Raw genomic sequence first — 23,310 nt, 5'->3', positions numbered from 1 at the left:
GGAACTCGCATGATTTGCAAGGCAGATGTGACTCATAATAATGTATATGTTAGATGTCACCTAACAACGATTGCTGGGGTGGATAAAGAGAAAATTTTCACAGCCACAGAATGTTTCTAAGTGAGGGTGAGAGAATACACCTCACCCTCGCTTAGAAACTTAGCTAACAATTCAACCAAATGCTGAGAAAATAACTGAAATGCCCGTGTGAATGATGGTGAGCTGCTGTCGGCATCAACATCTTCTCTCCTTGCAGGTCAAATGAGCTGCTCGTTCCTGTAACAGAGGTGATCATCAATCAGGAAACACGGGCAGCCGGAGGAAGTGAAGAGGTAATGAGAAAAATGAGCACCAAACGACTTCACTGCTTTGTTGGCAAAATTCCCACTTGGCTTATACCAAGCATGATGCGTTCTTAGTGGGTTTCCCCGTAATTCTACTTCTAGAGTAAATGGAGATTTTCCAGAAATACCTTAGAAAGTCTTATCACCAAGTTTATGTTGTGGTACATGATGGCATTATCACCATCAGCCAACAGAGAGAATGGTGGTCACACAAGTAACAGACGATCACAACTCAGAGAATACAGACTTCCTGGGAAACAGAGCTGCCTGGAATGCTGCTGGCTGCATAATCTTCTAGAGCAGGGGGTGGGCAAAGTTCTTCTGTAAAAGGTCAGGTAGTAAATGTTTTAGGTTTTGAAGACCAATAGGCAAAATCAAAGATATTATTGTAGGTGCTTACAGAGCCACTGAAAATGTAAAAACCATTCTTAGCATTGGGTTTGGCCCATGGGCCATAGCCTACTGACCCTCGTTCTAAAGGTTACAAGTTTTAAAGAGTAGTAACTATCCGGTTAGCTCCGAAATCAGGACTCTCCCTCAAACTTCCTAGAGCCCCAAAACAGATCCCCAGTGCAATCAGAATAACTAATATTTGACAGATCTTTCTGGTATATCAAGTAATTCTGCATAAATTATTTTATCCTCATGACAACCCTATTAGATAGACTGTGCACAGATCTCCCCATCAACCCAGTGTTGATTCCTTAACTGCAAACTTCTTCCCCTTTTCATTTATATTCTGCTTTTCTATCGTGATGGCATCGTGACCAGCAAAGGGGGGACTCCATGCTAAGAAGCTGCAGAGACTCCTGCAGCAACCCTGCTGTTCAAATGTTCATCATTACAGGGCATCTCGGTGACTGTTGTGGAGGTGTGAACGCACAGAGGCTCGCAGAGCTTGACTGTGGCCGTGTAGTCTCACGCACTGAGGACATGCTGCCTCACCACCAGGACTCAGAATCCTCACCATCTCTCGACTGGTCTTCTTCCTCCAGTATCAGCTTTCTCAAGGGTATTCATGTCATGGCCAAAGTAGTCTTATTTATTTATTTGGTTGCATTGGCTCTCAGTTGCGGCAGGTGGGCTCCTTAGTTGCGGCTCGCGGGCTCCTTAGTTGTGGCATGCGAACTCTTAGTTGCGGCATGCATGTGGGATCTAGTTCCCTGACCAGGGATGGAAACCGGGCGCCACCAGGGAAGTCCCCGAAGTAACCTTTATTAAAGACACATCTAACTTACTCTTCTGCCTAAAGCCTTCACTGACTCACTACTTCTAGCAGGACGAAAGAAAAAACACTCCTCAGTGTAGCACAAGACCCCCGATGTCCTGACCCCGGCTTTCTCCCCAGCCTCTTTTTCACTGCTTCCTCCTGAGGGAAGCCCTGAACTTAGGCAAATGCAATCACTTGTGTTCCCACAGCTGTCTCGAGCCCTTGTGCTTTTTCTCGCACGGTTCTCTAGGCCTGAAATGCCTGCCTGAGTGCTGGTCTCTTCCAGATTCTCCTCAACCGCATAGGGCTTTGCTGAGTCCCTCAGGGAGAACCAGGACTCTTTTGCTGGTGCAAACTCCAATAGAAACCTAGCACTTCGTATTGACTCATCTCTCTTCCCCCAGGGGCTGCAAGCTTCCTGAAGGCCAGGGCAGTGCCAGTTTCTCCCTCAGGGCTGCACACTGCGGTGGAACCAAAAGAGGCATAAGTAAGTGGAGCACACAGCTCCTGTCCTTCAAGAATTCAAATGCTACTTGGTGAATGAATAAAGCACAGACCCGTGAAAAGTTACGTAACGGTCCCAGCAGCAGAAAATGATCCGCAGCTGCTAGTACCAAAATGACTCGGCAACGTCGCCGACCATGGAGCCAACACCCGTGTTGGGGGCGGGGAGTGAACCTGAGAGCAAGAAGCTGGTGGGAGTGGACTCAATGTGTGACTGGCACGCTGCCGCTACATCAACGTACAGAAGAGTGGGAAAGGTCTGCCGTGGGGGGAGATGAGAGCTGGAAGAAAGGGACCGGGCGTTATTATGTCGTCTACTCAGCCCTCATCACAACGAGTCCATAAGCCAATCAGCCAAAAGCTTCTGCATAGTGACCACCGTGGACGTGTCCAGAGAGGTCGTGTCACTGTGCCTGATGAGGAACTTCAGGACACTGTGCACTGACCCTGTAAGCTCCAGATGAGGCAAGGTCTGCAGAGCCATCACACTGCTCACTGCCCTTTAGAGCCATGGAGGTGTATTTGCTGCAGAGCATGTTACAACTGCTTCAGAAGTGCAACATCAGAGTTCACTTCCAAGAACCAGGATGTGACTCCCGTGGCAATGTCCTAGGATGAGGCTGGCTGCTCAGGGCACAAGCGATGCTTGCCCTTCCTCTGCTTCCAGACCCTGCACTACTTCTTAACGTGGTGCGTTCCCACTGAAACTCCTTTCAAGAGCGAGCCAATGCTTGCTGACTCTTGTGATCTTCTCCTCGTCATTGTCTCTGCCTGGCCTTTTCTGGGGGGTGGGAGGGTAGCCTCTGAATCTGTTGAACACCCCCTCTCCCATTCTTCCTGAGACACTCCTCTCCGGGCTGCTGTGCCACTGAACTCTCCCGGATTCCTCCCCGCCCCCTGGAATTCCTTTCTTCCTCCTCTCTGCGCTCCCTAAACATGGGTCTCGGGCTGTGTTTAGTGCTTTGTCCTCTCAGAGGGTAGCTGTATACTTTCCAGCCAGGACTACTCACCTGTATTCAGCTGGCCTCAGTACATTAAGAAACTCTGTAAATATTTATTATATACATATCGAGTCACTAATTCTCCAAATGTATGGGTGCCTACCACATGCCAGGCATTATTCACACATTAGAGACACAATGGAAAAGCCACCCCCACCCCAAGACACACCACTGGCACAGATGGGACGTGAGTCAATGGTGAGGGGCGGGAGTGGCGAGGTCAGGAAAGACGCCAGGGGCTCTAAGGACAGACAGAGGGTCAGTCCTGCCCGGGAGGCTGGAGAGGGCTGCCCAGAGGAGGGGATTTCAGACAGTTTACTCAAGAGTGAGCAAGAGTTAGGCAAGCAGAGACTGTGTGTGGGGTGAGATGGGGTGCGGTGGGGAAGTTGGTACAGGGGAAGTTTGTTGTTGGCAGAGGGAAGGGTAGATGAAGAGGCAAGAAGTGAGAAACAACACGGGGCTGAGATGAACTGTGAACAGTTCAGCATGATTAGCCCGAGGCTGCTGGGGGCCGAAGGGACGGGCTAAAAAGCAGGCAGGGGCCTTGTGTAGCGAGCGTGAACTGCCTTGTAGGCTCAGGAGGGCCTCTGAAGGACTTTGGTGGGAGTGAGAGAATCAGGTTTGCGTCTTCACAGAGCTCGCCCTGGGGGCTGGAGTGTGGGGCAGGGCGGGGAGAGGGCAGCAGTTGTGACATGATTGTATTAGGTGAGTGACCACGGTGGCCTGAACTAAGGCAGGGGGATGAAGAGAGAGGGAGTGGTGGGCTTAGGGCGAGAAGGTAGACTCTCTGGGGTGCAGCTGAGGGAGGGGACACGAGGGACATGGATGCACAAGGGAAGAGTCCAAGGGGAAGCCACAGTGCTCTGGGTTGGGCCTCTGGGTGGACGATGGTGCTTTCCATCAGGGAGGGAGTGAGAAAGAGAAGCCAATTTAGCAAAGCAAGGGTAAATTTCCGGTGCTTGTGGAGCATTCAAGTGGAGATGCCCGGCAGGCAGTAGGATATTTAGGTCTGGAGCCCAGGAGAGAGGAGGTCTAGGCCATAGGTCTAAGTCTGGGAGCCATGAGCTTAGCACAGAGGGGAGAGCCATGGACTGCGAGTGTGCAGGGGGAGAGATCAGTGGGCTGGACCTCAGGGGACAATGTTGGTTAGGAGCTCAGTGAGGAGCTGGCCATTGTCCCGGTCAGGCATTCACAGAGCCGAGCGCTGGATTTCTAAAATCTCCTGTTGGTCTTTTCCTCCGTGGTCTCTCCTTTCTCCACCCATCTCACGTGCTGCAATGAGGGGAAGTTCTCTGAGATACCTGTCCTACCTTTACAACTGACTAAACCACTTTTGACAGCCTCCAATGTCAAAATCCAACTCTGCCGTCGGGTTGAAAAACAAACACGTCCCTCGATTACAGTCGCTGTGTTATACTTCTCTCTGTCACTAGGTACCCCACCACCTCAGCCGCCCATGTCTCCTCGAGGCCTTCCCCTTTCAGGCCTCCTTATCGCCTCCACGCCTCCCTCCCTCTGGCTGGTCCTCTCCTCTGGGATGACCTGCCTCATCCTCTCCGCCCGCCCACATCCTGCCCATCCTTCTAGCCCCTGAAACCTCCTCTCACTGTAACAGGACCCCAGTGGCGCCTTCCTGGGTGTCTTACTGCCCCGCGCACTCCGGTCTGTATTTCATCGTTCTTCGATGTTTCTCTAATTCAAGTGTATCTGCTGAGCTCCCTGACGTTGATCACAAACTCATTAAGGGAAAAGACATGTTTTTCACTTCTTAGGTGCCCACCGAGTCCCCACCAGTCTTGGTCACTGTCTCAATAACGACCACTGGCTGACTGCGACCGCAGAGCCAAGTGCGGACCACAGGCGGGCAGGCGACAGCGAGCACAAAGCAGCAGCTGCCAGGTGGCGAGACAAAATCCGACAGAGGCAGGCAAAAGACGTACAAAGGAATTACACTCAAACAAGACTTTGGCGTTATTTTGGAGTGCTTGAAATTAAAAACTGCAGACAGATCGATCTAATGTACGGTAATTAGGAACTGATTGGTTTTTTGACCGAATAAATTCTGGGTTCTATGAAAAACATGTGAAAACCCACAGTTTGTAAACAAGTGAGAGACTTATCTTAAATGCAACAACAGAATTTGAGAAGGCCTACAGTAAGACACAAGGACACTAAAACAATCAAAAAAGATATTTTAAAAACATAGAAGATGGAAGCACAAGTTCTAACTTTGATTGAACATTGAACTTAGCATTGAGTTTCCTGACGGCCGAAGCAAAAAAGGAAAGGAACAAAACCAACAACAACACACACACACCGAGGTCCTGGAATCGGACACATCTGGGCCCCTAGTCTGCAGCCCTCCCGGCAGCTGTGTGTCTCTGGGCAGACGGGCATCCCCGAGCCTCAGGGGACACAGAGGAAACAGCTGTGTTTCTCGAGGCCGACGCTGGGAAGAAATGAGGAGGGCACTGAGTAAGCCCCGGACTAAAGAACCACACGCTCTTCTCTCCAGCACAATTAGAAGTCTGCGGCAAGAGCCCAGGAGCTGGGATTCTGAACTGTGGGCAAGACTGACCTCGGAAAGTGGAAGAGCCTGCCACGCAGCGGGGAGAGCCAGACCAAAGGACGTCACTTCACAGTCGCCCGGCTGGAAGGCCCTCTCCAAGAGGGCGGGGATTTTGGTCTGTTTCAGTCACGGATGCTTGGGCTGTGCAACCCGGCAGATACTATGATATTCAAAGTATCTTTGGTGGGGAAGACACCGGGTGGAGTCTGCAGCGAGCCACAGAGGACCACCATGATGCGGATGTCCAGGTCACTGGAGCAAGGGCACGCATACACAGCAGAGAATTACACACTTTTGAAACACTGCTGCTGGACCCTGGGGGACAGGAAGCGCCTGACCACGGGTACAGAGTGAGCGCGTGGCCAGAAGTGTGAAACCTACCAAGTTCTGTGGTCAGGTGGGACCAAAGAAAGCCATCGTCCGATGTAAGTGGTGTATCCAGGGTCAGCACGAGCAGGGCGGGGGGCACAGGCGAGCTGCACAAGCAGGTTCGCCAAGACCACCATGTCGATAACCTCTGTTGCATAAGAACCTCTTCTCCAGTTCACACCTCCTGCTACATGGGGGTGGGTCCCTAACCACCAAGTGACAAGGAGGAAAATGGCCAAATTCGGTTCATAGATGGGTTGGCTTGGTACACAACTGAAAGCTGGAAAGAGACCATGGCTGCACTATAGCTCCACTCAGGGGTCACCTTGAAGGACAGTGACGGGGACAAACGCTCCCAATGGGATGAGCTTGGTCAGTGCATTTGGTCGTCCGCTTTGCATGGAAAGAGAGGTGGCGGGAGGTAATAACACCTAGGGAGTCACTGGACGTGGTGAAGGACTTGGTTAGGTGGTCAGGGGATGGGAAGGTAGGGGACAAGGAGGCCTGGGAAGAGTCATGTGGGTCCAGCCAAGGAACAGGTATGAAGCGTGACATCTAGGTTCCAGTGTTTGCTGTGAACATCCAGCACAGAAGAGAGAGACAGAATGACTCGGCAGACTGACGTCAGCCAGCCTCTGTCACCGGCCATCCCAGGGCTGGCAGGTGAACAGAGCAGCCAAGATGGCCGGGAAGGAGCCCCACTTGCATGGGTCCCACTCACTAAGGTGGACTTAGCTTCCTGAGTAACAGAGAGCCGTGCTGAGCCCTGATACGTACGCCACCATCCATCAGGGAGAACCAACAGCCACAGAGCCAGGTAGACTATACTGGGCCCTTTTCAATCTGGAAGGGGCACCGTTATGGACTGAAACATGGTCCCCGAAAACTCATAGGCTGAAGTCCCTAACCCCCAATGTGACTGTATTTGGAGACAGGGACTTTAAAGAGGTAATTAAGGTTAGATGAGGTCATAAAGATGGGGCCCTAATCCAATGGGACGGGTGTCCTTATAAGAAGAGACACCAGGAACACGCAGGCACCAAGACAAGGCCATGTGAGGACACAGCAAGAAGGTGGTTGCCTGCAAGCCAAGGAGAGTCCTCACGAGAAACCAACCCGGACGGCATCTTGATCTTGGACTTCTAGCCTCTAGAACAACGAGGAAAAATTTGTTATTTAAGCTGCCCAGTCTGTGCTATTCTGTTAGGGCAACCTGAGTTGACTATTACAGGCAGCAATTCATTTTACCTGGAACTGACACATTTTCTGGTTATGGGGCTGCCTGCCTTTTCTGTCGCTAAGCACCACCTCTGTGGGTTGGCAGAGGGCATGAGGTACTGACCAGGGTTCCAGATGACATCACATCAGACCACAAGGCCCGCTTCCAGCAAAGAGGGCGCGGCAGTACCAAGACCACGGGATACACCGACGCTCACACAGCACGACCCAGGCACTACCAGCTCGCCAGACCAATGGGTAGCCAGGTGAAGGTGGGAGTGAGACACCGACCTGGAGATGGTACCCGCCAAGGACAGCGCTTGAGGCTCTAGTGTGCAGTACAGACCCTAAATCAACAACCTTCACACGGGTGCTGTGTCCCCAGCAGGCGGAACACACAGCCCTTGGAAACAAGGGATGGAAGGAGAAGTGACCCTGATTATCCTCCCTCAAGGGGACCCACCTGGGGAATCTGGGCTTCTCGTCCCACAACTCCGGATTCTGCAGTTTACAGAGCTCGGCTCACAGGAAGGGAACGCTTCCATCGGGGACAAAGCAAGAATACCGTTACATCTTAAGTTACAGCTGTTGCCCATTCAGGTTGGGCTCTTGTGCCAAAAGACCAGCAGGCAAGGAAAGGAGTCATTATCCCGGCAGGAGTAATTAATCCTGATCATCAGGAAAAGCTACAGCCACGGGCACGAACAGGGGAGGGAAGATCACGGGCGGCCTCGGGTGATCGGCGAGGGCACCTCTTGAACTTCCTCACCCAGTTTCTACAGTCAACAGACAAGTGCAGCAGACACAGCCGGGAAGGGCTTGGGGACCAGGGACCCAGACCCCACAGGGATGACAGCATGTGTCACTTCATCATGTAAGCCTTCCAGCCAAGGGTGGGGACTCTCACGTGGACAACAGACGAGGGAGATGGTCGTCAGTGTATCCTCGAGACCAGCTTCAGCAGAAGGGGATGCAGTCTGTCCTGCTAACCTTCCTCTTGAAGGTTTCTCCTGGGAAAAGAGCACCACTGCAATCTTGGAGTTGTTGCTCCGAGAACTTAAGTAAAACAAGAAGATCCAAGCAGCACAAGGGGCGGATGCTCTGGACGGATCTGCATCGGGTCTGCGACCTAGATTCTCCCCCTCCATCCTCCTGCTGCCGGGGGGTGGGCACCTGATGGTTCTCAAGTAACACCTGCTCTGTGGATGGCGTGCATCTGGGGAGAGGCGCCTGCAATCTGCGCCAACACCTTTCTGAATCTGGGACGACTCGGAAGGTCTCTCGCAACCCCAGGGCTTGGGCACCGTAAGCTTGGCTCGGGCCTTCTTTGTGACTGGGGCTCGAAGTCTCCCTCTGCGCTTCACCACCACTCCCCCAAAGATGCTCATGCTGACGGCGTTCTCCGATCCACTTCACACACGAGAGTGTGCCTGGGGACACCAACCTCAGAACCACAACCTCTCATTTTGCTCATGAGCACAAGACCACAGCTATCTACCAGGGAATCTCCCCCCAGGTAGCCTGAAGGTACCCCAGTCAGTGTATTTCCCATCGCCTGCTCTTCTGATGGTGGTGGGAGGGTGCTGTCGTTGATCTCTCTCCTTAGCTAAGCCAGGAACCTCAGAATCAGACACTACCTCTTTCTCTCCCTCATAGCTCTGTCCATTGTATCAGAAAATAGTTACACTCGTTATTACTCAGTTGTTTGGACACTGGTTGTTCTGGGTTCTCATACTTTTCATTCTTCCCTCTGTTTCCTCAAAGGATCTACCACTTCCTCCCGCTAAATACAGGCTTAGCCTATAGCCTACATTCATCCTGGATGTGATGCTCCTACAGGACTCACCTCCCAACCCTACACACTTAATCCACGATCTGCATCTGCAGCTCTGACCTCTCCAAGAGTGATGCCTGTCCTCCATGTTCAACTACACCAGGGGCACCTTTACTGTATGTTCCAGAGTCACCTCAAATTCAAATACACCCGTAGGGAACAGCCTTCACTTCTCTCTTTTACCTGCAGACTCGGCCCATTGATAAGGGGCCCCCTTCTTCCCACGCCAGACAGAAACTCTGGGACCCACCTCTCCACTGACGTCCAGGGACATCACGCCTGATTTCACTTTCCAGACCACACGCGATGAAGACCTACTTCTCACACGCAATGCAGGCAGGAGATCGGGAGATGGCAGGAGAGAACAGAACTCTCTCTCATACCCCAGAGGGTAAAGGGGATGGAGACAAGAAACGAGGAACCCAATGCACTGGATCACAGAAGTGCCAAAGAAGGACCAGGTATGAGGTTTCAGCCTGACACAGAGTAACCCTGGAAAGACCAGTGTGGTGTTGGATTGTTTGGATAGAGCAGTTTTTGTGGATAAATGCTCAGTATTTCCTGACGATTATTGACAAGGCTAAGAAAACACAGTATTTATCTGATCTACTTGTTGGTTGTTCCCTTGAAAATTTTCTTACCTTCATATTCTCTCCGTTTCAACCAAGGAAAATCAAGAAGTCTGACATTTGCTCTTCAGTCCAGAGCACACAGTAATAAGCATTTTAACAGGAAGACACTGTGGCTTTTACAAGATGATAAGAACAGATAAAGATCCCGTCTTGTTAACTAGGTTGGTGTTTCTCTAAGAAATCGTGCTTATCTAATAGAAGTGGAGCAAGAATGTCCAGTTTGACCAGTCTTTCAGCTGCAAGTTACTGTTTTTTACCTTAAAAAGAAAACACTAAGAAGAGCCACTATCAGAGACCTACATTCCACTTGGAAACACGTCAAAGTATCTATGATACAATGCACACATACAGTCTCAGAGGAGAAAATGACGCAGGCCCCTGAGTACTCCTGAATTTCCCATTGTGATTATCGTCGCTTACCTGCTGCTGTCTTTGCCGCCTCACTTGTGCAAACTGCGACAGCATGAGCTGCCGGTCCAGCAGCTCCACCCTCTGCTGTCTCTGAATGTCTACCGTGGCCCCCATCCCGATTCTGGCCTCGCTGGTGGGTTCTGAAGATGAGAAGATGGGCTCCAGTGTCCAAGAACAGAACTGTGCCATCCAGCTGGGGACGCGGAGCACCTCATGAACTTGTAGCATTTTGCTGTTGTAGCAGAGCCCGGAAATCTACAAGAAAAAGAGTCCAGCTGGATTGTTGAAATGTCATAAGATGTTAAAGAACATACTTAACGTAGAAATCAATAACCGCAAAACACTTCAGGTGGTGTTTCCCTTCACTGTTGTAGTGTCAGGTGATAACCAGAACTCCTATCAGGTTGCAGGATACTAAGCAGCACAAACCAACAAAAAATTGAATTTACTCAGTAAACAAATGTGTTTTTATTAAGTTAGAAGAGACAGCAAAATCCTAACTATTTAACACGCAAAGTACTGGTACAATATTTAAAAGAACAATGTTGTCTTTAAAAAAAAAGCCATGAAATATTTGATTATCAAAACACTTTCACACGGTACTAACTCTGTGGTTATTCTTATTGGCAGATGGCCATTAGAGAGAGATACTGAGAGAAAACAACTTTGATATTCGATGATGTGACCCAGCATCAATATCAAATATGTAAATACAATACGTTTATCAGAAAATAAAGACTACCTAAAATGTATACAGTGTTTTAATAAAATTTGCAAGTATTTTTCCTAGATTTTAAAATCCTTGCCAATAGTTAGCAATTAAAAATTCTGTTTACGAATAAGGCTATTTTTCATCTTTAAGGCAATTTATACGGTAAGAGAAGTCTAAGGAGTCTCTGTGGTTTCCTAGGTAAAAATGAGAATGGCTATTCCTTTGTTAAAGAGAGATCTTTAATTTTGTGAATTTGATTCTTAGGATAAGTTATTCATACCAAATTAGAACATAGTTGACCAATTTCTGTCTAGTAAGAGAAGAGTACACTTTAATGTTTTACTAATAAAAGTTAAATTAACTAATTAGGCAAAAATTTATTGAGCATCTGCTATATACCAGGTGCTGTTCTAGGCACTTAAAGTATAGCAGAAGACAAGATAAATAAAGCCCTATTCTTACAGAGGTAGTCGTGATCAATACGGAGATTGGACAGTAAACAGGCCAACACACAAAACAATTGCAGACAAGATCTATGAAGGAAATAAAATAAGGTGACTTGGAGCAAGGACCTTCTTTAGGTCTGGAGGAAGTGACAGTCGGGCAGAGTTCTTAAGGAGAGTGAGGTGCCAGTGATTTGACGAACTGAAGGAAGAACGTTTCAGGCAGAGAAAACAGCAAGTGCAATGCCGGGATGAGCTTGGGAGCATCCATTAGAAATCTTAGTGGAGCTATCAAGAGGGTTGTTGGATATAAAAATCTGGAACTCAAGAGAAAAGTTTGCAGAGATAAAGATTTGGGAGTCAGTGGTATAAGACCGTGTTTAAAGCAACAGGACTACAGGAGATAATGAGGGCGGGGGGACGTATTACAGAGGAAAGAAGAGGACTTAGGATGGAACCCAGGGTGCACCAGCATCTTGTGGATGGACAGAGTCGGAGAAGCCAGTAAAGAAATCTGAGGAGGGGCCGCCAGTGAGAAGGAGGAAAACTAGGAGGGTCTAGTACCACTGAAGCTAAGAGAACAGTGTTTTAAGATGGGAATAGTCAGCTATGTCTAATGTAGCCCAGAGTTCAAGTAAGACAGAGAGAGGAAGATGACTGTTGGATTTGGCAAAATTAAGAACAGTTTTGGTGCAGTGGTAGGAGCCAAAGACACACTGGAGGAGGTTGAAGAGTGGATGGAAAAGGACTTTTGGTTTCCAATAATTTCTATGCTACTTCTCTCAAAAATGGTACAAAACGACAAAGAAAACAAAAACAGAACCAAACTTCACATTCACTGAAACTAGACAGCATCTGTAATCCTCAACCACACTAACAAAATGGAAAACACATTGAGTGGTTAGAAATACTTAGCATATGAGAAGCGTAAATCCAAATGAGGGAGAGGGTCCCCCTGACAGACTCAGGGATTAGAGGCACCAGGTACACTGTGAAGGTGGGAGTGAAGTGGAGGATCACTGAACTCTGTGCAAGAAGCAACCCCAGTTCCTCCCCTCACCTAGCAGATCCCCCGTCTACCCTCTCCCTTCTCTAGAGGGAGAAGGTAAAAGCTCTGCAGGGCCTGCATCAAAGAGGCTCTGGAGTGGGTAGAGCAGGCCAACAGGGGAGGCCGGGGGCTCTACACATGTGGACTTCATACAGACAGAGAGGCCTTCCGTGTGTGTCTCACAGAACTTCCAGAAAAAGACAACAGAAGAAATATAGGAAGAAGGGGACTATACTTCAAGAGGTAATAGCTGAGTTTTCCAGAATTAATAAAGAATACAGATACTCAGATTGAAAGTGCAACAGTCCCAAGGTGGATAACATAATGAAATTTATATCTAGATCCATCACAGTGAAACAGAGAAAGAAATCCTTGAAAGTGTGAACAAAAAAGAACAAAAGAGCGTAGCTCATTATACAAGGGTAAGTCACAACCCACAGCAGTCACCCGCTGACAGCACACCCTGAGGAGAATTCAGGGTGAAAAATCCCTACGAGGCACTCTGTGCTTTAGATAAACAGGCCCCTAGAGGGCTAGATGCATATCTCAGGAAGAATTTCAATGACCCCGGATTCTTGCCGCTTCACATACAAAGAAAAGCACTAAAATTAACTTGAGATTCTGCTCTTTCTGACTGGTGGTAATCTTTGACTGAGATGTATACTTGACTAGATGTATTTCACAGCCAAAAAATTCACATTTATTATACTGGCGCCTCCCCTACTTCTTTGGAGCAGTTCCTCAGAGCTACGGCCCAGGCTACAGTCCTCAGTAAGACCCTGAATAAACCTTAAACTCACAACTCTTATGTTGTGTGTTTTTCTTTAAGTCAACAAAAGTAACCAGAGGTCAAATACTGACTGCCTAGAGGAAGGAAAAACAATGAGCTGTGAGCAGACACAGCAACAAACACAATGAGATACTTAGGAATAAATTTAATAAAAAATATATAAGGCTTTTATAGAAAACTAAAAAACTGTAATAAGGGACATTAAAAAAACACTCTAGTAATAAATAAAGATATCATAACATCACACCTGCAAATGGGAAGATGCAAAATTGTTAAGACATCAGTTTTCACCATATTAATATATATATTCAACATAATAGAAAAGAGACTGCTGGGGTTTTTTGGTTGGAACTTAAATAACAATCCTAAAATTTGTATGGAATATTAAGGTTTAAATGCTTAGAAACATAATGTTGGGAAAAAGAAGCTGGACCCAAAAGATTGCACACATTATGATTCCACTTTGTAAATGGATCAGTCAAGTGGGAAAACCATAAAGCGAAGCATGGCGGTGGTGACCATCTGCGCCAGGAGAGCAGTCACAGAAGGGAGGGGTACCGAGGGCTCCAGGGGCCGGCAGTGCTCTGACCTGCATAGGGTTTTACGGGTGTGTCCACTTCATAGTGAGTTGTTTGGCTTCATGACATTTATAGTTTATGCACATTTTGGTGTGTGTTATGCATCACAATAAAAAGATTTAAAAATAAAGAATAAATGACCCAGAAGAGTCAAGATAATTTTTGGGGAACATAATAAGGCCTATCAGATTTCAAAGTATGCTATAAAGTCTGAGTAATTAAAACAGTGTGGTCTTTACGTAGAGCTACTCAAATCGATGTAAAGAGCAAGAGCAGAGAAAAAGACTCCAGTACAAGGCACCTGGTTCACAGCAGAAATGGGTGCGTTAAACGGGAAAAAAATACACGGGCCACACATAAGGATAAAGACAAAACAGCTCTCCCTTCCTGACACCACACATAAATTCCCAATGGATTAAGGACACAAATATAATTTATAACACTGTAAATCTTTCTGCACAAAATACAGGAGGAACATCTTTTTGGCACTGGGATGAGGACGGATTTTTAAATAAGAAACATAAAGCCCAAACTATAAAAGAAAACACACATTCATCTAATTTACAATTTAAAAGCTACAGTGGGGACTTCCCTGGTGGTGCAGTAGTTAAGAATCCACCTGCCAATGCAGGGGACATGGGTTTGAGCCCTGGTCAGGGAAGATCCCACATGCCGTGGAGCAACTCAGCCCGTGTGCCACAACTACTGAGCCTGCACTCTAGAGCCCGCGAGCCACAACTACTGAAGCCCTCACGCCTAGAGCCCGTGCTCCTCAACCAGAGAAGCTACTGCATGCCCGCACACCACAACGAACAGTAGCCCCCACTCGACGCAACTAGAGAAAGCCCGTGCACAGCAACAAAGACCCAATGCAGCCAAAAACAAACAAACAAATAAATAAAATAAAAGCTACAGGGGGCCAAAAGTTACCATAAATGAAGGGAAACACAACAAGAGCCTGGGAGAAGGTCCTTGTCCTCAACAAAGGTAGCGTCAGAACATAAAGAAACTATCCATTTGTAAGAAAAAGACAGTCAACCCAATTTATAAAGCAGATGAAAAGGCAATTTCAGAAAAGGAAATTCAGGCTTCCCTGGTGGCGCAGTGGTTGAGAGTCTGCCTGTGAATGCAGGGAACGCGGGTTCGTGCCCCGGTCCGGGAGGATACCACATGCCGCGGAGCGGCTGGGCCCGTGAGCCATGGCCACTGAGCCTGCGCGTCTGGGGCCTGTGCTCCACAACGGGAGAGGCCACAACAGTGAGAGGCCCGCGTACCGCAAAAAAAAGAAAAAAAAAAAAAAAAAAAGAAAAGGAAATTCAAATGTCCAACAAACACATGAAAGGATGTTTATCCTCACTTGCCTTTAGAGAATTGCAAATCTTAACTGAACAACGTTAAATATAATAAAAATAAGCAAAAATTGAAAAATCTGGTTTCAAGTTTTCGTGAGGATGAGGGGGAACTGAGAATTCTCCCACAGTCCTGAGGGAAGGCAAAGTGGCCAGACCATTGGGGAGAGCAATTTGACAATACCCAGCAGAGCTGCCAAAGGTGTATTTCAGGAAATTCTCAATTGCAACGCTCTGTGTAACAGCTAGGGAACAGTGTCCCAGGAGAGGAATGGTTAAAGAGTGGTTTATTCATCCCACAAAATACTAAACAGCAGTTAAATAAACTCGGTGTACATGTATTAATATGTTTCTAAAAAGGTATTACATATTGTATTCATCTTTTTGTATAACTTCAAAACACAACATGCTAGTATTTACTGCTTATGGACACATACTCATGTAGTAAGTACAGAACCACGGAGTGTGGTTTCTTCTGCAGCAGGATGATGAGGGGAGAAGGAAGGGGAGGCGTCCGGGGCAGCACTCTCTGTAACAAACATATATATATGTAATAAAGAAAGAGACAGGAAGTAAATATGGCCAAAATATATAATAATGAATTGGAGGCGAGGAAGTAAGGATTCCTTTTCTGAAGATCTGGATAAAAAGGAAGATAGAAAATGGAGCTGTATAACAGCAAAATCACGCTGATTTAGCTGAAGACAGCAAAATGTTGTTATAAATATAACAAAATATGAAAAAAAATTGATCAAATCAGAACTGTGAGATTTGAATTAAGTGAAAAATTAAACACTTGTATTTTTTAGTCTCAAAGCGATTGTGAATTTGTCCATTTGTCCACAGTTGTTTTAACTTCATGTATTTGGAAAACGGTGGTGTATTTGGAAACTGTCATCAGGCACACATACACTGACCCTTTTGTCATAATAAAGAATCCCTCTTTGTTCTGAGTAATACTCACATAGAAATCTATTTTGTCTTATATTAATATGGCCATTTCAGATTTCTATTTCCATGATTAATCTTTCTTCATTCTCTTTCATCCCTTTTTGTGTCTGTGTTTAAAGTGTGTCTTGTAGACGCCATATAGCACTTTCTTACTTTTAAATCCAGTCTGACAATCTCTGCCTTTTGATGAATGTGTTAGGTATACCTAGTCACACTTAATGTACTTACCTTGACATAGTTGAATTTTGCTGTTTGGTTCTATCTCATTTGCTTCTTGTTCCTCCTTTCTTACTTCCTTTTGTGTTAAGCAAATATTTTTTAGTATTTCATTTTAATTTATTTAATGGAATTTTGTTAGCAATAGCTCATATTTTTTTCTTGTGTTTGCTCTAGGGATTACAATACACACATAAGGTGCTTAGAGTTAATACTGAATTACTTCAGTTAAAATATAGGAAACTTCAGGGCCTCCCTGGTGGCGCAAGTGGTTGAGAGTCCGCCTGCCGATGCAGGGGATACGGGTTCGTGCCCCGGTCTGGGAGGATCCCATATGCCGCGGAGCGGCTGGGCCCGTGAGCCATGGCCGCTGAGCCTGCGCGTCCGGAGCCTGCGCGTCCGGAGCCTGTGCTCCGCAACGGGGGAGGCCGCAACAGTGAGAGGCCCGCATACCGCAAAAAAAAAAAAAAAAAAAAAAAAAAAAAGGAAACTTCAAGAGTATAATTCCATTTAACATCACCCCCATTCACTGTGCTATTTTGCTGTCTTAATTATATTATACCTATATATGTTATAAACCCATTAATACAGTGTTATTTATGCTTTATGAAATCATATACTTTTTAAAGAAATACAGAAAAAAATAACGACAATGTATAATTGTTGCCTGTACTTAAGGAGCTCACAATTTAGTGAGGGGGCGAGTTCTTAATGGGGGGGCGGGGTTGGTCATAGATTCCTTCAGGGAATTGAAGAAGGCCGAAGATTTTCATTCTCTTGCCCATATCTATCCCCTCACCATCACATATACAGCTATGAAATTATGTGTTCAATATCAGTAGGAACATCCTATGAAGAATTAGGACATCCTACCCAGTAATAAACAAATGCACGACTGCAAATTCTGGCAGGGATAAAGTAGGGCTTTTGTGCTCACTGGCTTAAAGTTCTATTCTAAGGGTTACTTATTTGAATGTATGCTCTGGAAGGGGAAGAATTTTGGTTGGTTTTGATCACTGTTTGCACCTAGTAGCACCTAGAAGAGCACCTGCTGGGAGAATCGTGAATGAAGGGTCCAAAAAACCCCCAAAATGTCATCTTACATTCTTTTAAAGAAAATTGGAAAGGTGCCAGTAGACACACTTTTTTGGTCCTAAGTTCGTATTTCCCATGTGACAAAAAAGGTAGAATTCACCTGTCCACGCCTCTGATACATCAGCCTGACCTCAAGCTGTCAAACAAATAAAGTGCTACTGTAAAATGTTTCAGATGGTGAAATTAAAATTCATATTTTAAGGCAAGAGAAGAAAAATTCAAACACAAAACTTTCGCTGCCCATGTTGTCCTCCTCCGCCTCCTCTGGTGTGCACTGTGCATCTGCACTATGTGTTAGCCAGACGTCCCCTACGGCAGAAATACCTGCCCAACCACAAAGATCCATCTTTCTCCTTCTGGCGCCAGTACGTAACTCCTCAGATGATAACACTCCTTACTCAATCCTGTAAATGGTCACAATGACCCACCACTTGCCTTGTACACGCGGACACCTTAGGTGAACTTTAGGTACAATGCCAACATATCATTTTCCTTAGAGATTGGTGCAGAATAGACTGGTCAGACAACCTGGGGAGATACTGGGCTGCACCTTAGCTCTTAGCTTAGGTACTGACTTATCACCTTATTAATTTTACTGGCTATGTTACTTGTATTCTGCCTATTTTACAAGATTATTGTTTTTTTGCATTACCAAATGTGTGGTAAAATAAATGATGATTAGGTGACTTGAAACAACTGACCAAATATACAGTCCTATTAGATCAATGATTGTAACAGTGTGACCCTAGATACGGGAAGAAGCAACAAGAGGGAACCATTTCCTAGACCATAATAGACTAGTAAGACAGGAGGTCCAGAGGCTTTTGGCTACTGTTAACAGGGCCTAGTCCAGTAATAGCACTGAGTAGCCTATCAGTGAAATCCTCCTCTGACCTGGGAATGAGCATTCCTAAGCACAGTGGGAAAAACTGGTCACGAAATGCCTCCCAAACCTTAGTCAATACTAAGACCGAAAGGGAAGGGACTGTAGAATAAACAACGCTGCCCACCATCCAGTTCTCCAAGAAGCAAGCCATTAGCCGCTGCAGTCGCTGACCTACAGCAGCAGCACACTCTGAAAGGACTTCAAGGTGAAGCTCAGGATGCAGCACTTTGTGCTCTGGGAAAACAGACAGAACTGGCTCTTAAGACGGATATTTCAGGAGAAAATGTTATAAACTTAGTTTCTTGCATCTCTGCATACTTAGAAAAGCACTAAAACCATGAACTAAGGTATCTGTTCCTTGCAAATAGCAGTAACCTTCTACTAAGATGTGTGCTTGACTGCATGTACTCCTTCGTCAAAATCACATGTGTATCGGCCTCCCCCTTCTCCCTGCGGAACAGTCCTCAGAGCTCTCTGAAAGGCTGTCTCCTGGGTTATAATCCTTGGGTTGGCTTGGATAAAATTTTCCATGCTTTCTTAGATTGACTCTTGATTAATTTTTTGGTCAACACAGGTATTCACACAAAGGATTAAAATATAAAGAGCTTTAAGAATTTAGTTTCCTAAAAATATTTGATAATCACATCACCCTATTCTATGAGAAGATGGGGGATAAGATAAACACATTACATTTTACCTAAGTTATACCTCATTACTCCCAAAAGCCTTGAGAGAGTATCACTTATTTATTATACTACTTTATATTTACACATTACTTTTAACTTTTTTCATTAACTCATAAACCCTTCTTATACTGGGACTTCTGAATGAGAGTCTTCTTGAAACCCACAGAGTTTGTGAAAAAAGAGGCTTTAAAAATAGACCACCTGCTGGGATTTGCAACGTCAAGAGGCCAGGGGAAATTCTAAGGGAGAGGTCTGGCAGGCCCTCAGAGCCCAGAAGCCCAAGATCAAGCTGAGAGGCCCAATGACAAGGGATGAAGCCGTGGCAGTGATCTCAGGCAGGCCAGGAGTCAGGGCCAGGATGCTCAGATACAGTGGAAATGAACAAGCGGGCTGTGTCTGCGAAGGGCAGGGAGAGCTGGAACCAGAGCATTCAAGCGGCAGGAGCTGGGAATCCCGACCAGGTAAAGGGCCCAGAGGTCAAGCAACCAGAGAGCATTCCGGACCTTGTTCAGCTGAAAGTCCAGGCCAAAGGGAAAAAAGAATTTAATTTGCTGGGTGGAAACATGTGAAATTCCCTTGATTACAGAGAGTAAACCTCAACTGTCCTCTGGTCTTGTTTAGTGTTAGCATGAAACCACAGCCAGCAAAGGTGAGAAACCATGACCTGGCACCAGCACTCAGCTTTCTGTTGATCTCTTTCTCCAGTCAACTGTGGTTGAACAAAAACCTACCTGGCAAACTACACTGCCAGGGTCCTGGTGAACCACAGTCCCAACATTCAAGAAACTTGTCATCTAATGGGACAGTAGGATAAACACAAGGGGCTGCTTTCCTGGGGGGAGAGCATTGCCATCCCAAGATAAAGAGGAGCTGAGGGAACAAACGTTCCCTTGTGTCTGGACCCCTTCATGCAGACTTCATATTCACTCAAGTCCTGAGGAAACCAGGCCCGCTGAGGCCTCACGTATTCATTCAACACGTATTTACTGAACTTCTATAAGGTGCCAGGCTGTGTTCTAAACACTGGGATACAGCAGGAGGCAAAACAAAGAAAATCCCTGCTCTAACGAAACTTACATTTTCCTGTTCCTTCTCCTTCACTGAAAAACGCTAAAGAAAGAAGGAAGGAACTTTGGAAATGACTCATTTTATTATGCAAAGAGTATGTACACAAGTTAGAAATGCCCGAAGTTATTTGTGCCATTTGTGATTAATTATGAAATGACTGTTGTTTTCATGACAGAATCATGTGGCTTTAATTAAGCACTTATTGAAAGAGTCTTGCTATCTTGTTCTCTGTCAAGTACAAAAGTGATTCACATGAATTTCCCACAGCCCTCTTTGCTTTTTCAATATTATTTTAAAGTATCTATTTAAACACTGGGTATCCTTCTGATTCTTGAAAAGTTGAATTAGAATAGGAACAGAATTAATTAAACTAATAACAGATTGTTTCTAACCAATTGTCTTAGAAAGCCGCTCTAAGCTTTTTCTTTCAGAAAATCATGCGTCAAGAGGATTAGGTTAACTGCATAAAGCAGAAAGCTGCAAACAACAGTGGCTTAAATACAACAGAAATTTATTTCTCCCTCATGTTAGAAAAGCTCCAACCATCTTAACTGCATTCCAGGCAGCGGGGAGAAGAAAATGAGGAAGAACAAGAGGACCAAAGGCTACTTTAAGGAGCCTTCCTAGAAGTCCCACCAATATGTCTGCTTATAGCTCATTAGCCAGGACGCCAGGATTTAGTTTGACAGCCATACCTAGATGCACAGGAGACTGGGAAATGTGATCGTGTAGTTGGAGGCCTTGCTGCCTCAAAGAAGAGGAAGGTTCTGTTACGAAGGAATAAAATACATTGGGAGGCAGCTAGTCTCTAGCACGTGGAAAAAAGCCTTAATCGAATGCTCAAATGTAAATACCTTTGAATTTCCCTTTCAACAAGGAGAGCACCCCCCTTTAAACTTATATTCACTTTCATAAACTGATTCAACAAACTAAAATTGAGGGGAAAACAGGCTTATGTTAAAATCCGCTTCTTACAGTGGACTAAAGATAATAAATTAAAAGTGAATGTAAAGATCAAGAACAACTTAGGCATTTACAGATAGAGACTCAACAGGGAAAAACGAAATCCTTTGTTAAGACCAGCAACAAGGCAAGGATGTCTATTCACCACTCTTATTTAACATTGGACTAGAGGTCTTAGCTAGTGCAATAGGCAAGAAAAATAAAAGGCACAGATTAGAAATGAAGAAGTAAAACATATAAACCAAACATATTTCCTGATGAGTTGATCATATGTGTAGGAAACCAAAAGGAATCCACAGAAAAGCTACCAGAAACAACAAATTCAGAAAAACTACAGGATACAATAGCAATATACAGAAATCAACTGCGTTTCTACATACAAGCAACAAACATTTGGAACAAAATAACTCCATTTAAAATAGCATCAAAACCCCACAAAAACTTAGGAATACATTTAATGAAAGATGTGTAGGGCCTGTATGTCGAAAATTTAAAAATTAAAAAGGGGAATTAAAGAATTACTAGAAAAATGTAGACACATATTATGTTTATGAATTGGAAGACCCAATATTGTTAAAATAGTTGTACTAGTTATCTACTACTGAATAACAAATTATCCAAAGCTCAGGGGCTTAAAACCATAAGCATTTATTATATGTACAGTTTATGTGGGTCAGAAATCTAGGGACTGCTTAGTTGGGTGGCTGTAGCTCAAGGTGTCTCATGAGGGCTGCAGTTGAGATGTCAGCCTAACCGCCTGCATCTGGGACTCCTGACGGGGGCTGAAGGACCAGCTTCTAATGTGCCTCAGAAACACACCTGGCAAGTCAGTGCTGACTGCTGGCAGGATGCCATCATTCTCTGCCATGCAGACCTCTCCACGGGGCTGCTTCAGTACCCCTGTGACATGGCAGCTGGCTTCCCCCAGAATGAATGACCTGAGACGGAGCAGGATAGAAGTAACGTGTCTCTTACAATCAGCCTTTTGGAGTCACACTCCATCCCGCCATATTCTATTCACTATAAGTGAATCGCTAAGTATAGCCCACACTCTAGAAGAGGGGAATTAAGCTCCATCTCTTGAAGTAGAAAATAATTTGTGGCCATATTTTAAAATACCAAAATGGCAATCCTTCCTAACTGATCTATACTTTCAGTGCAATCTCAAGCAAAATATTAACTGTATTTTTTCTTTTTTGAAGGAAATTATAAGCTGATTTAAAAAGGCATATGGGAAGTCAATGTTCCTAAAATAGCTTAACCAGTTTTGAAAAAGATGAACAAAGTTGGAATACTTATGTTACCTGATTTCAAGACTTACCATACTCAAAAGTACTCCAACAGTATGGTACCGGCATGAGAACAAACATATAAATCACTGAGATAGAAAAGAAAGTCAAGAAACAGACCCACACTGGTCAACGGACTTTCAACAAAGCTGCTAGGGTGATACGCAAAAGAGAAAAGAGTCTTTTCAGCGTTGATGGAACAATGCTAGATATCTGTATGGAAAAAAATACACCTCAACCCTTAACTTCACAAATATTATACTCAAAGTGGATCTTAGACCTAAATGTAACAGCAAAAACTATTAAATTCTAGATGAAAACATAGGACAAAATGTTTGTGACATCAGATTAACAAATATTTCTTAAGATACCAAAGCACAAACTATTTTAAAACTTGAAACACTGAATTAATCAAGTTAAAACTTTTGCTTATTCAAAGTCATAGTTAAGGAAACAAAGAGGCAAACCACAGACTGGTATAAAATTTTTACAAAATATATCCAACAAAGGGCTTATATCCAGAATATAAAAAGAACCCTTTTGATTTAATTATAATACAAATGTAACCCAACGAAAAAGTGGGTGAAAGATTTGAACAGACACAACACAAAGGAAGATATACGAATGGCTAGTAGTCACAGGAAAAGATGCCCAAATCACTAGTGATTAGAGAAACGCAAATTAACACCACAAGATATAATTACATGCCACCTAGAATGACTGAACTTAAAATGACTGACAATGCGAAGTTCTGGCAAGGAGGCGGAGGAACTGGAATGCTCGCGTACTGATGGTGGAAATGCAAAATGGCACAGTCACTTTGTAAGATAATATGGTACCATATATTTTTCATGTGATAAATTCTAGCAATTCTACTCCTAGGCATTTACCCAAGAGAAGTAAAAACATATGTCCACACATAAATGTGTACGCAGATCTTCACAGCAGCGTGAAAAACATGTTTAGGGTGATGGGACTGTTTTCTATCCCGACTGTGGTGGTTACAAAACTGTATACAATGACCAAAATTCACCAAACTGTATACTTCAAATTGGTAAATTTTATTGCATGTAACACTTTAATGAACAAAAAAGAAAAAAAATTTTCATAAAAAAGTAAATGTGAAGATCTAGAAAGATTAAGA

General features: G+C 45.0%; 1 protein-coding gene across 2 annotated transcripts in view; it reads right to left on the bottom strand.

Annotated features, from left to right (window-relative positions):
- The window catches only part of UBAC2 (UBA domain containing 2), a 165,261-nt gene that overhangs the window by 29,697 nt on the left and 112,254 nt on the right, over nt 1-23,310 (bottom strand). For both annotated transcript variants that reach the window (XM_060080110.1, XM_060080111.1), the window contains one exon: nt 10,102-10,347. In XM_060080110.1, coding sequence (XP_059936093.1) covers nt 10,102-10,347 — 246 coding nt within the window. The remainder of the gene's footprint in view (nt 1-10,101; nt 10,348-23,310) is intronic.

This window comes from Mesoplodon densirostris, chromosome 17 (genome assembly GCF_025265405.1).
Source record: "Mesoplodon densirostris isolate mMesDen1 chromosome 17, mMesDen1 primary haplotype, whole genome shotgun sequence".
In the NCBI taxonomy this organism is placed as follows: Eukaryota; Metazoa; Chordata; class Mammalia; order Artiodactyla; family Ziphiidae; genus Mesoplodon; species Mesoplodon densirostris.
Note: the sequence above shows the minus strand (reverse complement) of the source record. Positions and strands in the feature narration are given on the sequence as shown.